The following is a 23,352-nucleotide window of genomic DNA, read 5'->3' as shown; positions in this document are numbered from 1 at the left end:
TCTTCTTTCTTGATGAGTTCCTGTATGACTCGGTTGGCAAGGAACGGAGAAGATGTCATTCCAAAAGTTACTGTAGTCAATTGATAAGTTTTGAGTGTGTGTGATGGATGATCTCTCCAGTAAATGAGTTGAAATGACTGGTCGTCCTGATGAATGGATATCATTCTGAACATCTGCTTGATGTCGCAAGTGAATGCGAGTTTATAGAAGCGGAAGCGTAGAATAATGTCTATAATTTCGTTGTGAAGTTTTGGACCCTGATGAAGAATGTTGTTCAGTGAAAGACCAGAAGTCGTGGGTGCAGAAGCGTTGAATACGACACGAATTTTTGTATCCTTATAAACACTATGATGAGGCAAAAAACAGTGAGGTCTAGAGATCATTGAGTTTTCATCACAAAGTGTCATGTGGCCAGACAAAAGATATTCGTCCATAAAATCCACATAGTTGCGTTTGAGCTCAGGGTTTGATTCAAATTTGCGTTCCATGGAAAGAAAGGTTGACTTTGCGATGTTTGAAGACTTGCCTAATTTTTTAGGATCATCCTTAAATGGCAGTCGGCAAATAAACCTACCACTGCTGTCTCTGGAATGTGTATTTAAAAAATGGGTTTCACATTCTTGTTCTTGAGGAGACAATTTTGAGCACTGAGGTAGTTCTTCAATCTGCCAAAATCTTTGAAGCATAGAATGGAGATCAATGTCATTGACCGAGAGAAGGGTAGTTAATCCACTGTATTGAGTGTTGCACTGTTTCAAAACTGGAGCATTACCAAGAATAACATAGCCAAATATAGTATTGATAGCATGAGGCATGTTGTCGCCAAGTGCAACTGTAGGCCCTAACAATGTTTGTGTGAACAGGTCAGCCCCAATTAATAAATCAATTGGCCCTGGAGTGTCAAAGGTTGGGTCTGCCAATGTGTACCCTTTCAACTTGGTACGTACATCAGGTGAAATGGTAATGCGAGGCATGTAGTTAGAGATTTTGTCTAGTATTAAGACGGAGTGTGAAGAAGCCAAAATAGTACCATTAAGTGAAGAAAAATTCACTATTGTTAAACCTTTAGGTTTGATTTGAGCTGAAGATATGCCTGTTATTTCAGTCACACCACATAAGGTGCGCTTAACCTTAAGCATCGAAGCACAGGACTCTGACATAATAGTAGCCTGAGAGGCACTGTCTAGTACAGCACGTACAACTATCTGGTTTCCGTTTTCAGTAGACACCTTAATCAGAGCTGTGGCTAAAAGTATCATACTATTTTGAGAGTGTGCAGTAGCAACCACAGTGTTACCAAGGTCATTGGCTAGGCCTCTGATACAAGAGGTCGAGGAAGTGGCTAAAGTTACTGATTGTGTGCATTATTAGATTGTACATTCTGATCCTGCTTTTCAAAATGAAGAAGAGTGTGATGTTTTTTCTTGCATTTTTTACAAGAATAAATAGATCTACAAGATCCTGTGTTATGATTTCCAAAACAGTTTAGGCATACATTCTTCTCTTTAATAATATTGTACCTATTCTGAGGAGTCAATGCTCCAAATTTCTCGCAATGAAATATGTTGTGCGCAGAATTACAAAAGACGCAACATGGTTGCTGCTTACCAGCTGAAACTGACATTAGTACTGCCTTGTTAGGCTTTGCTACGTTACCTGGCCTTGAAAACGGATTTTTCGGTTGTAGCATTTTAGACGCATTAGGTTGCTTGGAAGTAGATGAAAAGGTTGAAGTTGGCAAGTTATTTAAATATGCTGCTTCTTGTTGAATACACTCATCCTCAAGATATTTTAAAAACTCCCCAATGTTTGGAATAATTTTAGAGTCTTCCCTTTTTCGTTCAAATTCAGCACGTAACTCAGGATCGAATTTACGCAACAAGTGTGAAGTAAGAACTAGGCTTTCATTGGCTGCAATATCATGGTTAAGGGCCTTTAGGGCTTGATAGTTGTCATTATAAGCTGATATAAAATTTCTAAGCTCCTTAACAGAAGGTTTGTGAACCTGCGGAAGGTCAAGAATCTTGTTTGTGTGGAGGGTAACCAATAGCCTAATATTGTGGTACCTTTTTTGTAAATTTCCCCATGCAATTAAATAGTTGGTGGCATTAAGTGGCAGGGATCTAACAAGGTCAAGTGCCTCATCAGACAGGCAAGAAAGCAGATAAGAAAATTTATCTATGTTTGAAAGAGATGCATTGAGATGGATAGTAGTCTCAAATATGCCTTGAAAAGCTATCCAGTGCTCCGGTTTACCAGAAAAAACTGGCAAATTGATTTTTGGTAGCCTAATAGATGGCTTAGACTTAGCCTCTGTTGCTGGACCAGCCGTGCTAATGTCCGAATCATTTAGGCCTAAACCTGTTTGTTCAGTTGTAGGAGCAGGGAACAAAGCTTCACAACTTGACTGTATGCCAATATAAAGATCAGATATTTTCTCTTGAAAATCACCAAGTTTTTTATTATCAATATCCTCAATGGATGCAATATTAGAAAAAAGCTTATTGACATGTTTTTCAAATTCAGAGTGCTTTTGATTAGCTGTTTTTGACAAGAGTTTAAGCTTGTTGATTTGTTGGGAATTTAATTCATTAACGATACTAAGTTCTGAAAGACTTACCACTTGTTTATTGATGGCTTCAAGCCTAATTTCAATAAGCTCACAATGCTTGACGAAAGTTGTAAACCTCATTTTGTTAGAGATTATGTGCCTCTCACACAAAATAACATCGTTGCATCAAGGAACAAAATAAATAGGCTCAGTGTATCTTCTAGCCTATGTAATGAATCTTCGATATAATAATAAGTGATGAATATCTTCAATATAAGTAGTGAATGTCTTCAATATAATATAAGTAGTGAATATCTTCAATATAAGTAGTGAATATTCTATTCCATACAAAAAATATTTTCAAATAATAACGTTATTAAAACAGTCTGCTTCAATTCATAACCTCACTCTACGTCTCTAACCCAGTATACACGGTCTGCATTCGCTTCGCTTTCAAAACAAAACAGAACAAAATGGCACTGGCAGACAGTGACAATACAATATTACAAAACGTAGACAAACTCTCAGCAGCTTGCAGTAATGCTACTATAATTACTTTTCCATACACTGTAATACTTGATCGCTACAATAATGATGGCTGTGGTTCGTGGTTATAGTGAAGTTGTAACGGTCGACGACTTGTAACAGCACCGTGACGTAATCCTGCCTTCTGATGACGTATAGAAGAAGAAGTAGTGGAATGGAATTGGAACAAATGTTAGGACTAGGAATGGAATGACTACTTTATTGAAATTGAAACTGTGGTGATGGTGAACAGGTGAACAAACAAAATGGCGGAACGATGTGACATAGAAATAGATCAGAAATGGACATGGCAATTCACATGAATAAAGATAGTTAAATGATTGAAATATAAGTGATAATAATAATCAAATGTATTAAAATGACAAATAAAGTAAATTTTCTTTCCCTAGGCTAGTACAAGGAAATGAAATCCGGCTCGAAGGACCAATGTTATAATGTAGGATAAATTGATCGTGATTGAACAGAGCAAAAAATACTTATTGATTTTATAGATAATGTGAAATATATGGCAAATAGATATATTGCTTATATTGAATTATTTTAATTGTTTTCGAGAGAGATAAAGATATTTGCACCGACCTTTGTTGGTATTGTGGAGGTGAAGATCGGCGACGTCTGGCTGGGGTACCCCACCTTCAATGCTGTTGCCGTTGGTCGGCCATGATGGCGTCTATATCCTGTCCAGTACGGTATTGTACACTAGCACTGACTCACTTATTAAAAGTTTATAAACACAACTAAAATATCTCTCTCTCAAAATACGAAGAAAAATAAAAATTCCTTTCGATACAAAGAAAAAATCAAATCTTTGCCAGGGCAAATAAAAGGCAATTGTATGATAGCTAAAAATTATTGCGGGTAGCGTAATGCTTGATGTGTGTGATCACAATGATGAACGGCAGTGGACTGTGTCTGAGCTGCGGTGAGCGTGTGTGTGGTGGACACGCGATAAGAGAGTCCAAAGGTTGGAAGGAATTGGTTCCTAACAGATGGCATATACATTCTTCTGTATTTATGATAAGTGTACAAGTATAATGATCTGAAGTTATTGATATTAGTTATAATCATATCTCTGGTAGGATACATCATATCAATCTATTTTATATATAAAATTGTTTGTGAATAAGTAATCTACAAAATAATACCAAAAAATATAACATTAACATTAAAATTTTATTTAACATACCTTCAGAAGTTGAGTTTTGTGTGGTAGTCCTTGAAGCAATTGACAAGACACAGCGCTGCTTTACAATCTGGGCACCAGAAGGCTGTTTCTTTTCTTAACCCAGCTTTGTAGCAGACCACACACCTCCTTGTAGGTTTTTCCTTCTTCTCTGTTGGTGGAATGTGATCGATGAAATGTCTTTCAACGAGTCTAGCGGGCTTCGGTTCAATGCTTGGCCTGCCATGCACTGGTCTAGCTACCTCTGCCTGATAAGTATGGATTAGCTCCTTTATCAACTGTAGTCTGAATTGTAAATGGTTACATTTTGGGTTTGTAAACTTCCAAATAATATATGAGTTCAGAACTGAAATATTCATCAGCCGCTTGAATAGTTTTATATACCATTTTACTCCACGCTTTCTTTCTAGGAGGAAATTATGGAGCATTTGATCCCTAAGGTCTACTCCCCCCATCTGTTGATTATAATCATAAACAAGAACAGGCTTCATGTGTTCTTTACCTGACTTGTTCCTTCTTTGCTCTATTTCATGATTATGAAATGTAGAAATAAGTGTGACAAGGCGTTTGTCTTTCCACTTCATTACCATAAAGTTTTTGCTATGAAGAGCACATATTTCCCCCTTTCCTAGCTTGGCATTCTTTATTTCACCAGGAACATTTTTTCTGGAGAGTTTCAGTGTTCCACAAGTATCAGTCTTTTTGGATTTCAAAAAGCTTGATAGGTCTGGGGAGTTATACCAGTTGTCCATCCATACGGTGTGTCCTTTATTCAATAACGGTTCTAACAGCTTTATGACGATTGTTGTGGACTTGTTGCTATCAGGCGGGACTATGGGACATTCAATTGGTGAGTTCTTCCCAGTATACACAAGTAAGGTCCAAGTAAACCCTGAGGAGGATTCACACACTTCAAAAGATTTTATTCCGAATTGTGCTGATTTTAGAGGCAAGTACTGTCGAAACGAAAGCCGACCTTTCCACAGAGTTAGTGATTCGTCAATTGAAATGTTTTGGGACAACTCCTAAGACTCCATAAACTTCTTGTTCAAATGTTCAATAATGGGATATATTTTGAAAAGTTTTTTTGGACCTTGGAATTGCGATAGTCGCATTGAAGCGCTGAAATGTAAATATTTGCTAATCATTTGAAAACGCTCGAAAGGCATGGTACTAGAAAAGATTGGGATTTTGAGCAGAGGATTTTTACAGTAATATGTTCGAAGGCTTGGTTTTTTATCAATACCCATAAGCATGACAATACTAAAATAGATATAAAGCTCATTTTTTGTAACAGGCTGCCAAGCCCAGTCTCTGGATTGTCGTGCAAAAACCATTCCTTTCTTAGCCCTTTGCTGTTCCGCATAAAGATTTGTACTTGTTACAATTAGATTCATAATATCATCATCAAAATAAAATTGAAAAATACTTAGGGGACTATTAGCGGGTATTTTAGGCCCAGATTCCCTGTTAGGCCTAAAGGGTTCTCTGCTAGGTTCGTAGCCTTCCATAGTTTCCCAAACCATTTGGGGCTTGGCTTGAGGTCTTGGTAATGGGCAGTCACCAGCCCCTAGTACAACACTTTCAATTGTATTTTCAATGTTCCTATTTCCCTGTACAACCGGATCATCAATTTCCATTTCATCATCAACATCAAAATTGTTTCCAATGTCAATTCCAATCTCATCGCCATCATCAAAATCAACGTTACCCTTTAGGCCTACCTCCTGTTGAGCGAAGTCTATTTCCTCCTCCTCACTTTCATCTGACGACAATAGGTGTTCATCTTCATCTATCCAACGGTCTATTTCACTAGATCTTGCCATTTCACTTTTGTAAAAATAACATTAAAATTAAAACTTATATCTTTTTGTCAGAATAACCTAGCACAAACCTAACCTTGCACAACAACACGCACGCATCTTTCCCAAACACACGTCATAAATTACATTTTCAAACAAAAACTAAGAATCAACAATCACCTTGTTAACTTGTTTATAACTTGAAATATAATTTAACACCACTTTATGCTATATAATTACGATTATACCGTAAAAAACGATTGAGAACGTCAGTACGTACCAACAGTTGACGCCGAGACGAACAAACATAACAACACTCAAGTTTGCAAACAATACATCTGTCTCTGTCGCACTTACTGCGATCGATAACAGCTGAAAAATGTCAAACAACTAATGGACAACATGCTCCATAGAGTCCGGGTTCCAAATAGTTCACTAAATCGTCGTCAGAGACCACCACTTATCGGGTCATGTCATGACGAGCGGCACTCGTCAAACCGTAGCAGTGTCTTACGAGTAACGCTCGTCAAACCGTCTTGAAGGGTTAAGAAATTCTGAATTGGCTCAGTTGGTACTGAAAACAAAGTTGTTTGAATTAAGGATAGTAAAAAAGTGATTCAACTCAGCTGAATTTTAATTTTCGTTTAGGCTGATTTGATTATTTTCTTTGATCTGTACTCAATCATATGTTCTCAAAATTCAACTACTGTATTTGTAAACAGTTCATATTTGTTTGTTTTGTTCATTTTTATATATTTCATTAATTTCTCTTTGCTTGAAAACGTTTGTATTAAACAAAAATTTGCAATGTTTCATGTCTCAATTATCATAACCCTATCAAGAAATCCTCAAGAATAATATATATATATATATATATATATATATATATGTGTGTGTGTGTGTCCGTTAGCAAGATAACTCAAGCAAAAATGATCCGATTTTGATGAAATTTGGTACAAACGCGTGAACCTACATTTATTTGAACGAGTTCGCAAAGCAGCATGACCGGACTATGGGAACAACGGAGGTTTATGGGATGTTTTATGGAGTAAAAATAAGTTTTTCCCATTATTGACCCTAAAAACACAAAATTTCACAATTTCTTTTCAAACTATTTCGTAGAGCTTAAAAAAACAAATAATTTAGTATATTGAAGCATTATTATGCACCTAATGGTTACAGAGATAATTCCAAAAAATTTTAAATCTAAAATTCCCATTTATTTTTGTGGAGAATAAGTCAACTGTTGTAGTTTGCTTGTTTATGAACATATTTTGATCAAATTTGGAAAATACATTCATTTATTACTAAACTACAGTATTAACATAAAAAAAAACACTTTTTTACCCTCTCTGTTGCAGCAAACCTAAGTAAGTTACTCTTAAACTAATTCTATTTAAATAGGGAATAAATGTGATATTTTTAAGGAGACATTTTAGTGTCAATCCAATCAGACAAATGAAAATTTGTTAAGTCTGCAGGTTTGCTGCGGTGGGGGTATTTTTGTTGTCTGGTTGAAATACTGGAGCGTGGGGAAGTTAAATGAGTGTGGTAAAGTAAGTAAATGCAGGAATCAGCTACTTTGTGTGCTGTAGTCAGTTCAAGAAAGCCTGTTTTTCAGGTAACTGTAGGAAAAACTTATTCTTTAATTAAAAAGAGGAGCTGCAGAGCTCCACTGTGATTCCCCCAGTTATGATGTAATGTTAAAATATATGTAGCCTCTGCAATTAGTACAATAATTAATCTATATAATTATTAAGCCAACACGAAATTTGTCTTTGAACTCCTCCGCCATTTCTTAACCGATTTTGACCATTAACGTCTCATTCAAAAGAGCGTGTCATGTAGATTTGCAAACTGACCTTAAATTTTTTAAAAAGTCACTTGGGCTCTTCCATAGTGGGTTTTTAAGTTCCTATGTTATCCTTATGAAGAACATATTTGTTAACATTATGATCAGCTGGATAATTTATTTGCTGTTTAGGCCTGTATTTATTTTTGCAATTCAAGGAAAAGCATGTATAAACACTGATTTGGTTGAAATTTAATATTAACTATTTGAATTTGGGTTTGCGTACATATCATAAAAAAATCGAGAAAGCTTGGACAATTTTATATAGGTATTTCACCAAATAAGATATATGAATTGACCCATTACTGTATTTCTTGAGCAATCCTTGAAAAAACCGATTTGCAAACTATGGAAACATAGAACAATCATAGAACGCCACAAAGTAGAATAAATAGGGATAATGTTTTTTAAAGAATCCAGTATTGTTCTTTATATACAGTAGACTCTCTCTAGTTCGGCCACCTCGGGACCGGACCACTGGCCGAACTACAAAACGGCCGGACTAACCGGATTTAGTGCATTTTACATAATCAAAATACAAATGATAGTATTGCGCAATCGTGATATGTAGAGTCAATAACCTTGGTTTAGTAATAAAAACTGAAACGTTTAAAATCACGCTTACTCAATCAAAACAAAAATTACACAACACTGTACGTACAGCAATAAATCACGTAAAGAACAGAACAATAGAAAGTCTAGTACTGCAAGCTACCGTAGTCAGCATAGGCTACTACTAAATGTTGTTTCAGAACATAAGAATGTCGATAAAAACATTAGACGGTTCATAAAACAGCATAAAATCATAGTACTTAGTCTTAAAGATAATAAGGACAGTCGTAAAATAGGATAAAGATAACATTGGATGACGTAAAACACCGCTTATTCTTTCTTCTTTGTTCTTCTATTCTTTCTTTGCCTTTTTGGTTTCTCTTCATCCACACATTCAACAAGTTGCCATGGTTACTAATCACCCAATCACAAACTGTTGTGAGATAGCAAGCAAGTGCACAGCAGACATAGGTTTGTGTGAGCAGATTGTCACTGCAAGCGATAGCTTGACCTTGAAGCTAACGATGGCTATTTCGTTGTTTTGCTTTAATTTATTTTTGTCAAATAAACGGTGGTGTTTCAAAAACAATAATGGGGGAACCTACTGCATAAAAAAGTGGTCCAAAATATTTAATTATACACTGCATTTCAACATATTAGACCAAAGAAAAATTATTTATAAAAAATGTTCTTGGTATTTTTGAGGTTATGTAACATAGTTTTACATAGGTAATATCTGTAATATGCAACAATTCACCCACAGAAGCACCCGTAAACTAAACTGACATGAATTGTTTACTTCTATGGCCGGAAACTAAACGTTCAAGTTCAATCCTGTCGAAGGTCATTCGCCCGTGACATATGACTTGTCCCCCTGAGACCGGGCCGGACCATCCGGCGGCCGATCCAACCGAAGCCGAACTAGAGGGAGTCTACTGTAATTAAGAACGCCTACAAGTTGAAGATTCCTACAAACGATAAACAAGGATGTTAGCGGAAGTGCTCTCAATTTTATTAGGAAACATGGATAACATTTATGATATATTGCAGAGGAAACCCCTAAGGCTAAATAAAACTGGTACGGCAAAGACATTAAATATATGCCTATGTTTTCATAAAAGTCAAGTGATTTTAGAAGAATATGACTACATCCAAGAAACCTTTACTAAAACTTTCATTGAAAGATTCAATTACTATTCACAGTTAAGGAAAACATAAAAAAACATCTGAACAACAACAGGCCTTTAAACTTTGCATTTTCTCAGGTAAATATAATTGACGTTATTACAGCAACTAACCAAAAGAATACCAACTGAAGGAAATAAAATTGTGACAGAGTGGTTATGCAGGAAATCAGGTAGTTCTTAAGTAATGTGAACAAATTTTATCGCTATTTTTTTTATTACAGAAATTCATAAACATTTTGGCGACAATGGTGGTACCATGCAGGCACGTTATCAATGACGAATAGGGGTGTGCGATGCATCGAAAATGCATCGAAATTTCGATTCGATTCGATTCGATGCATCGAATCGCGATTCGATTCAGTGGTGGTCAAAAAACGATTCGATTCATGAGGGAGTCAGTATCCATATACGAAAAACGCCTGCAGAAAGTCAACGCAATACCCGCAATACAGGAGCGCGTTGCTGTTGCGTTTCCTTTACGAAGGCGTTCTTATTTAATACATTCTTTGCATTAAATATAGCTTTAATTGTTTTATATTTTTTCGTTTTGACATTGCAAATGATGAGAGGTTTTGTTTTTTGTCTTGATGTAAGCAGTGTGAAAAATATTTTACTACTGTAAACTTAGCCAAAACAAGATAGGTCACTCCAAAATGATTTTAAAAATAAGTCTGAAAAATTGTTACTTAATACTTAACTAGTAAGATTAATGTTATAGACTGATACATTTGGTATTTTTGTTAGTGGTCTGCCGGTCCCAATTTTTGTTCGGGCAAGAGAAAAAAAAAAAATAATTTATTTCCAAAGAAACACTCTTATATTATTATATCTATTATTACAGAGGAATTAAAATGTTCAAATGAGAATTAAAGATTAGTAAGTTGGCTCACGAATAAAGACACAACAGAGCAATTGCCGCACTGCCACTAGCCAGAGCTAGTCTAGTCGTCTACTGACAAGATTGACAAGACAAAAGCTGTTACGCAACACTAACAGTGCAAAGAAAACAAAGTCAAAAGAATAGACTATTTATCCAGACATACTAGTTTAATCATTTATTATTTATTCCATACCTAATTTAAAATATATTTTAGTATTTTACATAATAAATTATAAACAAAATAAATATCTGATATAGTGAACAGATCTGTATCTTGGTTAGATGGGGTTAAAAAAATATATTTCTAAGATCCAATACAATATTTACAACTCACAAATTACAATGAATTAATTTCTTTGAAAATGATCTGTAACAGTTTTGTTTTTGAATAAAGAAATATATTTTTTTGTCTCTACTTCCTTGTTTCATCACTTGCATTTTGTCAGCAATTGAAGCAACTGGGTAGCAACCGGGTGGTGTAAGAGGGGAGGGGTAGGGTCTATGACCTTGAATGCACACATCGTTGCCTGGGCTTGGCTGGGGAGAGTGATTCATTGTTTTTGTTGACATACTACTACCCTTCCTTCAGAGAAAAAGACCCTGCTGTTCCAAAAACATTGAGGGTAGTTTAAAAACATTGACCTGTGTTGCCAAGGGCATTAGAAGTTAGCATTTAACTTTCTTATCTCTTGATTTAATATTATTTTAATCTACTTTATATTATTTAAGAGTTACTTTTCGGGTACCTAATTAATTGTGATTTTGTTTGGCTTTATTTTATGGATTTTTATTTCATTCATTAGCTATCAAAATCAGTTGTTTTAGGATTTTAATCTCTTGCAGTAGGTCTATACTACTGTATGACATGATATGCATTTTTTACAGTCCTTAATAATTATACCATAAACAATGTTTGTGTGTTATTTACTGTTTTTTAGTTTTATAGTAGGGCCTAAATTAGTTTACACAATATCTTTTCTTCAATGAGTTCTCCACTTGTCATGTTGCTTAGTACACTTTTAGGACTTTTTTAGGTCCTATAAAAAATAATGCCTATGTAAAGCTGTAAGCCTACTAACTGATGCCAATAATAGATAATTCTTTATTTATGATGATGTAACAAATAATGTAAGTGTGAGGTTATTATACTAAGGAGGTTAGGAGGCAAGGAATGAATGATACATATTGCATGGTGGAAACATATTATTTTTATTTTCTTCTTGCTTGCAGTCCTGAAGCAGGTCCACAGGATATGTAGGCTAAATTTATTTCTTAATGGTCTTTTTATATTAAGTTCCATTCAAATTTGTTGTAATTTAGCTGACGGTACCTATTTAGTTATTTAAACAGTTATTAAAATGAGAATTAATGTCTTGATAAAAAAATATTTTCTTCTTTCTTGCAATTGAGCCAATTCCAAGTAAAAATTATGAAATAGGCAAGTAAACCAGCTCACAGGTTATTCTAATCCCTATGATTGAAAATAAATATTTTTTCACCTAAAATTCATATGTTAAGTATGAATAGGCCTAATACCACATCAACAAAAATTTGCATTACACAAATGTGGTAAATTTTAATTATTGTTAATCCACTCAATTGACAATTATGAATAGAAAAATACCGTATTGCTTCGAATCGAGTTGCATCGAATCGAATCGAAAATCTTTTGAATCGAATCGTTGCTTCGAATCGAAAATTTCTTGCTGCTTCGCACACCCCTAATGACGAATATAATCATGGACAACCTAATGTGGCTATGAGTGGGAAAAATTTGTAGAAAACTCTTAAAACAAGATCAGCTTTTAAAAAATTATAAAATATCTACAAGAAATTTTGATTATATCGAACTAGTATGGACATTGTTAGTATTTCCATTAGTTAAATAAATATTTTAGTTGACTCTTTTAAACTTATCGGAAATTATGAGTTTTATTGGTTATCAAATAACTCCTGTAATAGTTTGCAATTGCTTGAATTCATGCAAGATGTTCACTATTATTTAATCATTATATAAGTATAGCTAGCTGTTGGCTTGTTCTTTGGATAGGTGTATTTACTGTATTTTATCTCATCAGTTGTTGATGACATTTGCAGGTACATTCAATCTGAATGTGAGAGTGGAGTACCTGTTCTTCATTGGCAGTCAGCTGGTGGCTCTGTCTCCCACTGGTAAGATAGGAGTGTGGCACGCCATGACACAGCACTGGCAGATACAGGATGTTGTGCCGATATCATCCTTCGATGTGGCTGGTTCCTTTTTACTGCTGGGCTGCAACAATGGATCTATATACTACATAGGTAAGGACTGTAACAACACAACAATGCTGTATTTGCCTATATTTCATTTTAGGGCTTTTATATTTCACTAGTCAATAGCGTTTTTACTAATTATCATAATTATTATCTTACTTTGTTACTGAAACTGTACAAGTAAACTGTAAAGTTGATAAATAATTAATTACATCTATTCCTATAACAATTTAGTTTTCTTTTTGGTCTATGGTAATTTGTACACAAATTTTTTTGACTGAAATTTCATTTATGTGCCACCGGTAGCCACGTCGGAGCAAACGTGTTAATATACGTGTTACCAAGGGTCGTAGAAAAGTCAATTATGGCTCATTTCAAATCTTGCATCTCTAAGTTTTTTTAGTACCTTTCAACAGTAATCAGCAGTTCCATAGTTGTTGGCACATTTGAATTTTCAAAACATACAGTTGCAATATGGAAATGCAGTTTAAATTAAAGCACAGTGTTTGGAATGGTTTATTGAGACGAAAGTGGAGTGATTTATTTTTGTCTGGGGGTTAGTGAAAGATCAATCATATCGCTCGCCGATCTCAAAGATAGATAAACTAAAATAAACGGGAGGGGTGAGGGGGCTCTTTTCTTATAACATTGGTCAGTTTTACCGGCTGTCACAAAAAATCGCTGTCAGCGCTTATTTGTTTGTTTACCTTTTTACTTGTAAACAGTTCAATGTTTTGTTTGTGATATTCTTAACTTTTTTTCATGTTTCCTTTTTTTCTTTATTTAATATACACACATATTTTTCTAATTTTTTTTATTATCATTATTAGGTGTACAATTTTAAAATCCTTCTAATTATGTTACAAGACGAACATAATAACATAGCAACAACATAATTCAGTGCGTGATTAGTGTTCATGCCGTTCTAAAAACGTTGTTATTTTAGCCGTCACCATTCGCGCACTGCCACGAGTCCGCGCGGTACCAACCCCCTGCCCTGGCCATCGATGTATATGGTATAATGCTCTACTTAATAGCGCGCTTTGTGGAGGAAAAATGGTCCGTGTTCACCATTGGAATTGGTGGGATAATTAGGCGGACGGGCGTAATAAACCTCTGTTACACAAACATACATTCACTCAACCTGCTCTGCAACATTTATTTGTCAACATAAAATTTTCAAAATAATATATTTTTCTAGAAAAACCATGTGCTTATTACTATGTAGTTAGTTTTAACCTTAACCAGAGAGCCCACCGCTATACTATTAGACGGTACCGCTTTTGACGACGTAGTTCGGGCCGCTGACGCTTGGGTCGTGGTAGTCAATGGTAATGCAGTACGCCGCTGAGCTTAGTCTGCGTTGAGACACGCTGTGGTAAGGTAGTCTGTGTACCGCGCTCGCGCATCAGTCCCCCCCCTACTCATCGTCACTTCTCCCAGCAACCGGCCTCTCCCTCACCGGTCGAGCTGTCCCTACAAAGCGATTGCAATGAATACGAACGGGCAACAACTGCCTCTAACACATATAACATAATTTTATCCACACATTACGCAATTAAAAAGTTATTTGTCAATATTGAAATGCCACAATTAATTGTAAGCTATACAGGAATCCGAATGCATTTTAGTTTTTTTTCTTCTGTATATAATTCACTCACATGAAGGTCTATCATGATTTTAAACTCACATCAAATTACTAAGGTTTTTAAAAGAACTTTTGCCTTTCTTTTTACGTACAATACTGAATTTTACTTAATGAATAAGTTATATATTGTTAACTAGAAAAGTTGTTTTATGTAAGTGTATATATTTTTTAAGAGTGACCAGCGAGTGCCATGGACTCTTCCTCACACACAGACGTGTAGTCTTGTGAGGAATATTTTTTCCTTTTATAAAATATGTCACTTTTTATTTATTGTACATTATTGGAAATAAAGAATCTTGAATCTTGAATCATGTTACGGATGCCATTTCCTTGGATGGAGCAGTCATATGGCTCGTTCCGTCTTTTTTGGAATAACTCCTGTGAAGAATCAGCAGCTCATTTTCGTCACTGAGCTGGGCACTTATGTGATCATTTAAAATCATTTTACATGTAAAATCCGGGTGACATTTAATTGCGAAGCATATTTGTATTGGCTCGAAACTGTCAGATACTGTATTTGCGAAGGTTTATATATAATAGTTTTGCTAATGTGTGATCAGAGTTGGAAATAACGGAGAACATGTAAAGGTTAGGCGTTAAAACCACGTTAGAAGAAACTTAGGAAGATAAGGAAAACATTTTATACAAAGTTAACTTTTAGCGAATTTCCCTATACTGTAGGTCTCAAGACCTAGGCCCGGGACCGATTTACTTTTTCATTTTGATGTCCCCAGAGGCCAAAAACACCATTCGTTCAAATTTATATATAAGTTATATATACATATACAGGGTTAGTAAAAAGTGTGGAGATATAAGATTAAAAGTTTGATAAAACTGAAATAAGTTGAGAGAGTTTGATCCACAGTTTTTATATTTCCATAGTAACAATTATAAGTTCAAAACAATAACAAATCAATTATAACCAGCTGACATTTAATATATTAATTTAATCCATGCCTTTGGCACACTCCGGGCGAAGGACAAAAACTAAAATTTCCTCACTTCTAGTTACAAATCGCTTCAAAGCCAACAAGAATTCACTTGACGTCATATCACTGACCAGTTCTAGGTGAATAGCTCTAACAGTTAAGCATGTGAAAATACAACCATATACCTTTCTTGAGTCATCAGTGAGTTCATTGTTCTTCACGTACAACGGACCAAAGTTATCTAGACCAGTGTATGAAAAAGGCATATTTTGGGTAACACTTTCCAGTGGTAGGGGAGAGAAAGACGGCATTTTGAATGGACCTCCATCCCATCTTCTGCATTTCTTGCATCGTCTGATAATCTTAGACACTTGAGATCTTCCTTGAATAATCCAACAGTGTCTTCGGACTTCTGATAAAGTATGTTGAACACCAACATGTTGTAGTTTAACATGATAGTCATTTATTACCAAATTGGTAAAGTGGTAATTTTTAGGTAACAGCACAGGAAATTTTATTTCTGATGATAGATAAGCATTATGAAGTCTTCCTCTGCATCTCAATATTCCATATTCACCCAAAAACAACCCTAACTGTTTTTGGAGATGATCAGTCCTGCCAAGTTTTAAGCTTTTAATACTAGGGCCGAAATGTAAGTTTTGTATGTACCTCAACCAACATAAAGTAGACTCATGAAGCTCTTCGAAGTTCAATTTGTTGGATGTAAATGGAGTTGAAAGTTTCTTGAATGCTTTAATAGCTCGTTTGCAATATGCTGTCGTTCGAATTAGTTTATCTAGAGACGAGAACTTTGTAAAATCAATGTCAAAAGGACTTCCTTTACTTGTGGTTTCTTGAGTTGCAGCCATAACTTCTTGGTTAGGCGTGGGAAGTTCACAAGTGTTCAATGCGTCTTGATAAGTTTGTTCTGACATTGAAGTGATTTGATTTAAGTCATTTCGTGGCCATTCATTTTCTGGGTGGTGTGGGATATAGTGACAAACCGTTAAATCATCGTTAGGAGGAGCTTTTTCAATAATTCCGTTACAGAGTTGATTCTTGACTGTTTTATCGTACTCTTCAAACACACTAGAATTGTTTTTAAAACGGTACAAAAGTGAGTTAAGTTTTGAAAGTGACAAATTGAAGTTTTTTGGTAAGTCAGGGGGATATTCCTTCCAAGGCCAACCAACCAAATGGCAAATACCTACTATTTTCAAGCTTAATAGTTTCATTGAACTGGCCCAAAGCTATATCATCATCATTTTGATGAGGGCAATCACAAATCCCTATATTATCCAAACTCCATAGGTCCTTAATATGCAAATCTTGTACAAACGGTGAGTCTGGTTCCACAAAATGATTCCTTAAATTAAAAACATTTGTAGGTTGTGACATAGTGAGGAAGGACGTTGTGTAAGTGTTTGATTTTGCATCATTTGGGGATTTTTCCCTCCCACTTAAAATCCAACCAACCTTAGATCTTATTAGATACAAACCAGAGTATACTTCGATCTTTTCATTAGTTACGAGGTCAAAATAAAAATAATTTCCTATTAACAAGTCGATGACTGAGTCCTCATTTTGACCCTCGGCAAAAGTAAGGGATGGAAACCGTGATTGTATCTGGGAAACATCAATACTAGAGGTACTGCTTAACTTTCCCGTGATTTGGGGCACTACATTACAACTGAGATTGAAAACCTTACCATCACTTAGTATGAGTCCGGTAGTTACATTTTGTGTTTCAAAGGTTTTTGCATCTTTATTACCAAAGGTTAAATACATATAAAACTTGAGTGTTATTGCTCTTTAGTTTAAGTTTTGATGCAATATTAGTGCAAATCTAAGATCTTTGACTCCCGGTATCAAACAAAACTTTAGCAGGCTCTGTCAAGCCATTACTCGTCAAATAAACCTTAGCCGTTTGCAAAATCACATTTTCATTAACCGTAACAAGAGAAGGTTCGCTACAGACTTCGGGATTGACAGCACAATTTTCGGGAGGCTTAAGAGACTGTGAAAATCTTTTGGGACAAAGACTTCTATGATGGTTCTTCCTTTGTTTGCAATATATACAAGGTTTGCTTACCTTACAATCTTTTAAGTTGTGGCCATTCTTCAGGCAAATAAAACAGAGACCTTTAACCTTACTTTTTCTTTCTTCTAAAGTTTTGTACTTCTGGCATTGGTCGTTCCAGTGGGCGTCTTTGCAGAAAATACAGGTTGCAGTTCTGTTTTCGGTCGATGGAAGGGCCTGGGTAGTTGAAAAATTACCTTTTTCTGAGGTACAAAAGTAGTTTCCGTTTTCTGATGGTGAGATGGAAGTTTTTGTTGATCCAAAACCTAATAACAGTTGTGACTTTTCTCTAGCTACGATTATATTTCTTCCTATACTACATAATTTAGTGGCATCAAGAGTATTATCTACGTTGTTTTCTTCTACTTTTATAACTATATCCAGAGGAACTTTCCTCATAATCAGAGAAAAAAAGAAATTTGAGTTGGTATTTTCGCCTAAGTTTTGTAGACACCTGATGTGTTTGTCAATAACATCGAATAAGTTCCTAAGTTTTCCAATGTCGTTCGATTTTAAGGGACTTAAGTCCATCAAGGCTTTGTTATGTGAATTGATTATGAGTTGTTTGTTAGCAAATCTTTCTTGTATTATTATATCTCTTTCATTATAAATCATAGTTTATTTACTTGATATGTTGTTACTAGAGGCTGAAGATGAGTTTTGATGTAAACTTGAAATATACCTCGACATTTTTTAGTAAATTGTGATTAATTTATTTTAGTGATGAGTAACCGTCAACCTAAGAATAACATTAATAATGCCATCACGAAGGAAAAAACATACCGGAATGAATCTTTCTTGGAGTAAAGAAATGGCAACGTCATAATTGTCAGCAGATAATTGTAGACCAGCAATGCATAGTTTGGCCTCTCCATGCAAAAGGGAGTTAAGATAATTGAATTTATCTACTTTAGTTAAATATTGCTGACTGTGAATGGCAGAGTTGTACGAGTCCCAGAACTCTTGCCATTTAAGAATGTTACTTTCAAACATGGGAAGGATTAGTTTAGGCAGTTGTACAAAACTGCGTGGATTTTCCAACACTGGCTCGGAAGAAAGACCATTTGAATTATTGGCATGATCATTGATAGCTTTCGTGTTGAAGGCTTCTTCAAGTCTTACCTTCAAGGTTGATATTACTTGCTCACTGTCAAGTACGATACCAAAAAGGTCCTCGGCGTCGTCGGTACCCTCCACATTTGCCGACTCGTTGGCTGTGTCTAGGTCAATCTGTTCCATCAAGGCTTCTAGGCGAGCTGAATAGCCTTGCAGAGTTCCCAGCGTCACTAGCTGTTCACTAGCTGTTCAACACGAAAGCTATCAATGATCATGCCAATAATTCAAATGGTCTTTCTTCCGAGCCAGTGTTGGAAAATCCACGCAGTTTAGTACAACTGCCTAAACTAATCCTTCCCATGTTTGAAGGTAACATTCTTAAATGGCAAGAGTTCTGGGACTCGTACAACTTTGCCATTCACAGTCAGCAAGCAGTTCCTCGAAGGGTCCTCGGCGTAAAGCAGTGTAGTCGCCTCTGAAAGGGTAGTTTTCACACGCGACGTGAGAATGGCAGCCTTCTTCCTCAGTCGAGTCGTCATGTTCAAAGTACAGTTGAAGTTGTAGGGTTAAAATTTGTGTAAAAAAGATCAGTTACAGGTGGATTGTCGCAGCTCTGCTACCATGTCAAATAGTTAGTTGTTAAAGTCTAAGTTTGTTAGTTTTATAAAATTAAAAGTTTGATAAAACTGAAATAAGTTGAGAGAGTTTGATCCAAAGTTTTTATATTTCCATAGTAACAATTATAAGTTCAAAACAATAACAAATCAATTCACTAGCGTCTAGACTGCCAGTGCAACTCCGAGCCCGAGGATCGTGGATCAGATCAGTAGATCACCCCCCACCACCGCACCATGTCGTACGCTTCCGAATCATACCGGCGCATCAGCATAGCTTATCTAACTGTTGGCGGAAATTTGTTATCTGTATCACTGTCGCTGTCAAAACGTATAATTTGTAGATTAAATTTGAATTAAATATAATTAAACTATCATAACCTAACCAAACTAACCAAACTTGCTGATAATGATAAACTCGAAGGAAGGTTTACTAATTGAAAAATAGCTCTGTTCTAAAAATAAAATTATAAATGTCTCAAATTCAATTTTACAATCTTTTAATTATAAAATTAAACTGTCATAACCTAACCAAACCAACCAAACTTGCTGATATGAAAAAAATTGTTGACAAAAAGTTAGAGATCCCGGTGGGATACGAACTCGGCACCTTCAGATTATCAGCCCGACACGCTATCCACTACACCACAAAGGCTCATGACTCAGTTCCGTATCGTTGCAGTAATGGTTGACGTCACGCCATCGGCACTGAGCGGTGGTGGGGGGTTTTTCGATCTGATCCACGATCCTACGATCCTAGGAGTTGCACTGGCAGTCTAGATGCTTATAATCAATTCTAACCAGCTGACATTTAATATTTTAATTTAATCCATGCCTTTGGCACACCCCTGTTATTTTTTTAACGGCCCATACTAGAAAAACTAAACTCGGCACACCTTTATGGCATGTTATGAAGTACTTTTTGGGCATAACCGCCACTTGGTGTACATCCCCAAAATGGGGGATTTTGGGGGAAACTCAAAAATTTCAAATGGAAAGACCCAACGAGTGACCCCTCATTGTGAAGGTCCTAGTAAAAGAAAACCAACAACGCAAACTAGAGGTCTCTATCTCAATCCAGTAAAAAATGGCAGCCAATTGATATTCTCAGAAGTTACATTTAACTTACAGCTTTCCAAGTCTGGAGACCCCCTGTAAATTTTGTTACGGCTCATACTAGGAAATCTAAACTCGACACACTTTTTATGGCATGTTATGAAGTACTTTTTAAGATTAATAGCCACTTGGTTCCTAAACCCAAAATGAGGGATTTTGGGGGGATCTCAAAAAATGTTACATCATAAGCCCCATTGAGTGACCCCTCATTTTGAAGGTCCTGGTAAAAGAAAACTAACAACGCAAACTAGAGGTTTCTATCTCAATCCAGTAAAAAATTGAAGCTGATTGAAATCTTTAGAAATCAGAAATAGCTTGCAATGTTATATTCAATTGGCTGCCATATTTTACTGTGTTAAGATAGAGACCTCTAGTTTGCGTTGTTAGTTTTCTTTTATTATGACCTTCAAAATGAGGGTCACTCGATGGGGCTTAACATTTAAGAGTTCCCCCAAAATCCCCCATTTTGGGTTTGGGAACCAATTAGGCTTAAAAAGTACTTCATAACATGCCAAAAAGGTGTGTAGAGTTTAGTTTTCCTAGTGTGAGCCGTTACAAAATTTACAGGGGGTCTCCAGACTTGGAAAGCTGTAAGTTAAATGTAACAAAATCCCCCATTTTGGGGATGTACACCAAGTGGCGGTTATGCCCAAAAAGTACTTCATAACATGCCATAAAGATGTGCCGAGTTTAGTTTTTCTAGTACGGGCCGTTAAAAAAATAACAGGGGGTCTCCACACTTTTTACTAACCCTGTATATATATACTAGCTGTACCCGCGGGCTTTGCCCCGTTTAACTTATTAATTTTCAAGATGAGCTCGTTCGCATGGCTCAATCACGAAGTTCGTTCGTCGTGGTTGAAGTTCGTTCGCTACGCTCACTCACCTTTAGATTGGAGCTCGTTCGCTGCGCTCACTTGCCTTCACGTTAGCTCGTTCGCTACGCTAACTCGCCTCCAGGTTGAAGTTCGTTCGCTACGCTCACTCACCTTTTGGTTGCAAATTAGCTGTTGTCATAAATAAAAAAAAAAAAAATAGTGCTGCACCCTGTTGGTAATCCTTGTAACTTTAATGCTATTGCACATCATAGAACAGAACCAACTTGCTTAATTGAAACAGCTGTTAAGATTCATTTATTCCATTTAAATATGAGTACTCATAAGGTTAACATGGGAAACTCCAGAGCCACTGGGGCGGAGCCCGAGAGTCCGATCAGAATAAAAACAACTTAGTTTTCCTATTTAATGCCTAAAGAATCAGTGTACCAAATTTCAGCCTCCTAAGTAAATGGGAAGTGGGAGAATTAGTGATGAGTGAGTGAGTCAGTCAGTCAGTGAGGGCTTTGCCTTTTATATATATAGATATGTGTGTGTGTGTGTCCGGACGATAACTTAAGTAATTTTTGTCCGATTTTGATTAAATTTGGTTTGAAGGTGTAAGGCAGGATAAACTTGAATGAGTTCGCGAACCACCATGATCGGACTATGGGAACAGAGTTTAACGGGGGGGGGGGGGGGGGGTTTATGGGGTAAAAATAGATTTTTCTCATTTTTTACACCCAAAACAATTAATTAAGCATATCAAAGTGTTTTTGTACGGTTATTGGATACAGAGAAAACTCAAAAAATTTTAAATTTAAAATTCCCACGTTTTTCTTATGGAGAATATTGTAAAATGTTGTAGTTTGCTAGTTTATGGATATATTTTGATCAAACTTGGCAAATTTATTGATTTTATACTAAGCTATAATTATTTTACTTAAAAACACACTTTTTTAGTTTCCTTGTAGCAGCAAACCTAGGTACTCGTTAAACCTAATGTTATAAATAGATTAATTGAAAATCAATTCAGGCAAATGGAAATTCGCATAGACGACAGGTTTGCTGCGGCGGGGGTATTTATCTTTAAAATTAATGTTTTATGCCAGTTTACTTTTGATCCATTCTTTTTGGGACAGTAGGTACATATGTATGTATATAAGTTACCTAAAGAAGGGTGATTTTATTTTATGTATTGTTTTTAGTGCTCCATAAGTTGATATATGGGTCAAATATAGAATGGACATTATGCCAACCCAGCAGACAGTCATATGACCATTGATGTATGTGCGTTATGGAACAAAATGACTGTATTTTATTTCATGTACATAACATGTTTAATCAATAAAGCACTTTTTCTATTCTATTCTATTCTAAGTCTTGTTAACCAATCTATAAAGATTTTTTTTATCCTCACTGGCAGACATGCAGAAGTTTCCTCTCCGCATGAAGGACAATGATCTCCTGGTGACAGAGTTGTATCGTGATCCTTCTCATGACCCTATCACAGCGATCTCTGTCTACCTCACTCCTAAAACAAGTGAGTATCAAGAGCTCTCAAGTTTGGTTTCTTGTAGTAAATTCATATTCTCGACATATTGATATCAATATTATTTATTTCATTTATCTAAAACATTAGTTGAAAATATGTTTAGTGCTGTCTGTTTATCAATGCATAATTTTAAAGTTTCCATTCCATATAGGCTAGGCCTGCTTAATTATACGTAACTAAGAGTTGGTAAATCATAAAATAATTGTGATAGATCATTTTCTTTTCAGTTGACAAGGGATCTGCATGTAAGAGATCTGTCTGTTAAACATACCAGTAGTGTAACCCTATTTTTTTAGTACTGTACTGCCAATAACAATTTTAAATGTTTAATTTTTTATAGATTTTTAAAATGTATTCTATCTATTATAAAGATAATCTTACCCTGTTGCTGTGATGGTGTCTCGGCCGAAGTCTTGAAAAGCAACTTCAATGTACAATGTGATCCCTTCCTTCATATTGTCAATCACAGCATAATTTCTGGAGTTTTCCCTGATTGCTATAAGTTATCAAAAGTATTTCCTTGCACAAATCTAACGATTTCATCAATAAAAACAATTATCGCCCTTTATCTCTGCTAAGTGTCTTCGCAAAAATAATCGAAAAAATAGGGGAATGTTGCTGGAAGTCAACAGTGCCGGAAGGTCAAATAATTTATACCTGTGCCGCTAGGTCAAAAACTACAATGTTTGCAGTGTCTGTAGATCAAAAGTCCCAGTAAGTCAAATAATACAGT

At 35.7% G+C, this 23,352-nt stretch overlaps 1 protein-coding gene across 3 annotated transcripts in view; it reads left to right on the top strand.

Moving 5' to 3' along the window:
* LOC128985606 (BTB/POZ domain-containing protein KCTD3) overlaps window positions 1-23,352 on the top strand; it is a 135,049-nt gene that overhangs the window by 69,129 nt on the left and 42,568 nt on the right. For all 3 annotated transcript variants that reach the window (XM_054405252.1, XM_054405244.1, XM_054405263.1), the window contains exons 6-7: window positions 12,651-12,854; window positions 22,491-22,607. In XM_054405252.1, the coding sequence (XP_054261227.1) occupies window positions 12,651-12,854; window positions 22,491-22,607 (321 nt within the window). The remainder of the gene's footprint in view (window positions 1-12,650; window positions 12,855-22,490; window positions 22,608-23,352) is intronic.

The sequence above is a fragment of the Macrosteles quadrilineatus genome, unplaced genomic scaffold, assembly GCF_028750875.1.
Source record: "Macrosteles quadrilineatus isolate MER2022 unplaced genomic scaffold, UCM_ALF_1.0 Scaffold_1__1_contigs__length_201487025, whole genome shotgun sequence".
NCBI classification, from domain to species: Eukaryota; Metazoa; Arthropoda; class Insecta; order Hemiptera; family Cicadellidae; genus Macrosteles; species Macrosteles quadrilineatus.
The sequence above is the reverse complement of the archived record's forward strand: the minus strand, read 5'-3'. Positions and strand labels throughout refer to the sequence as shown.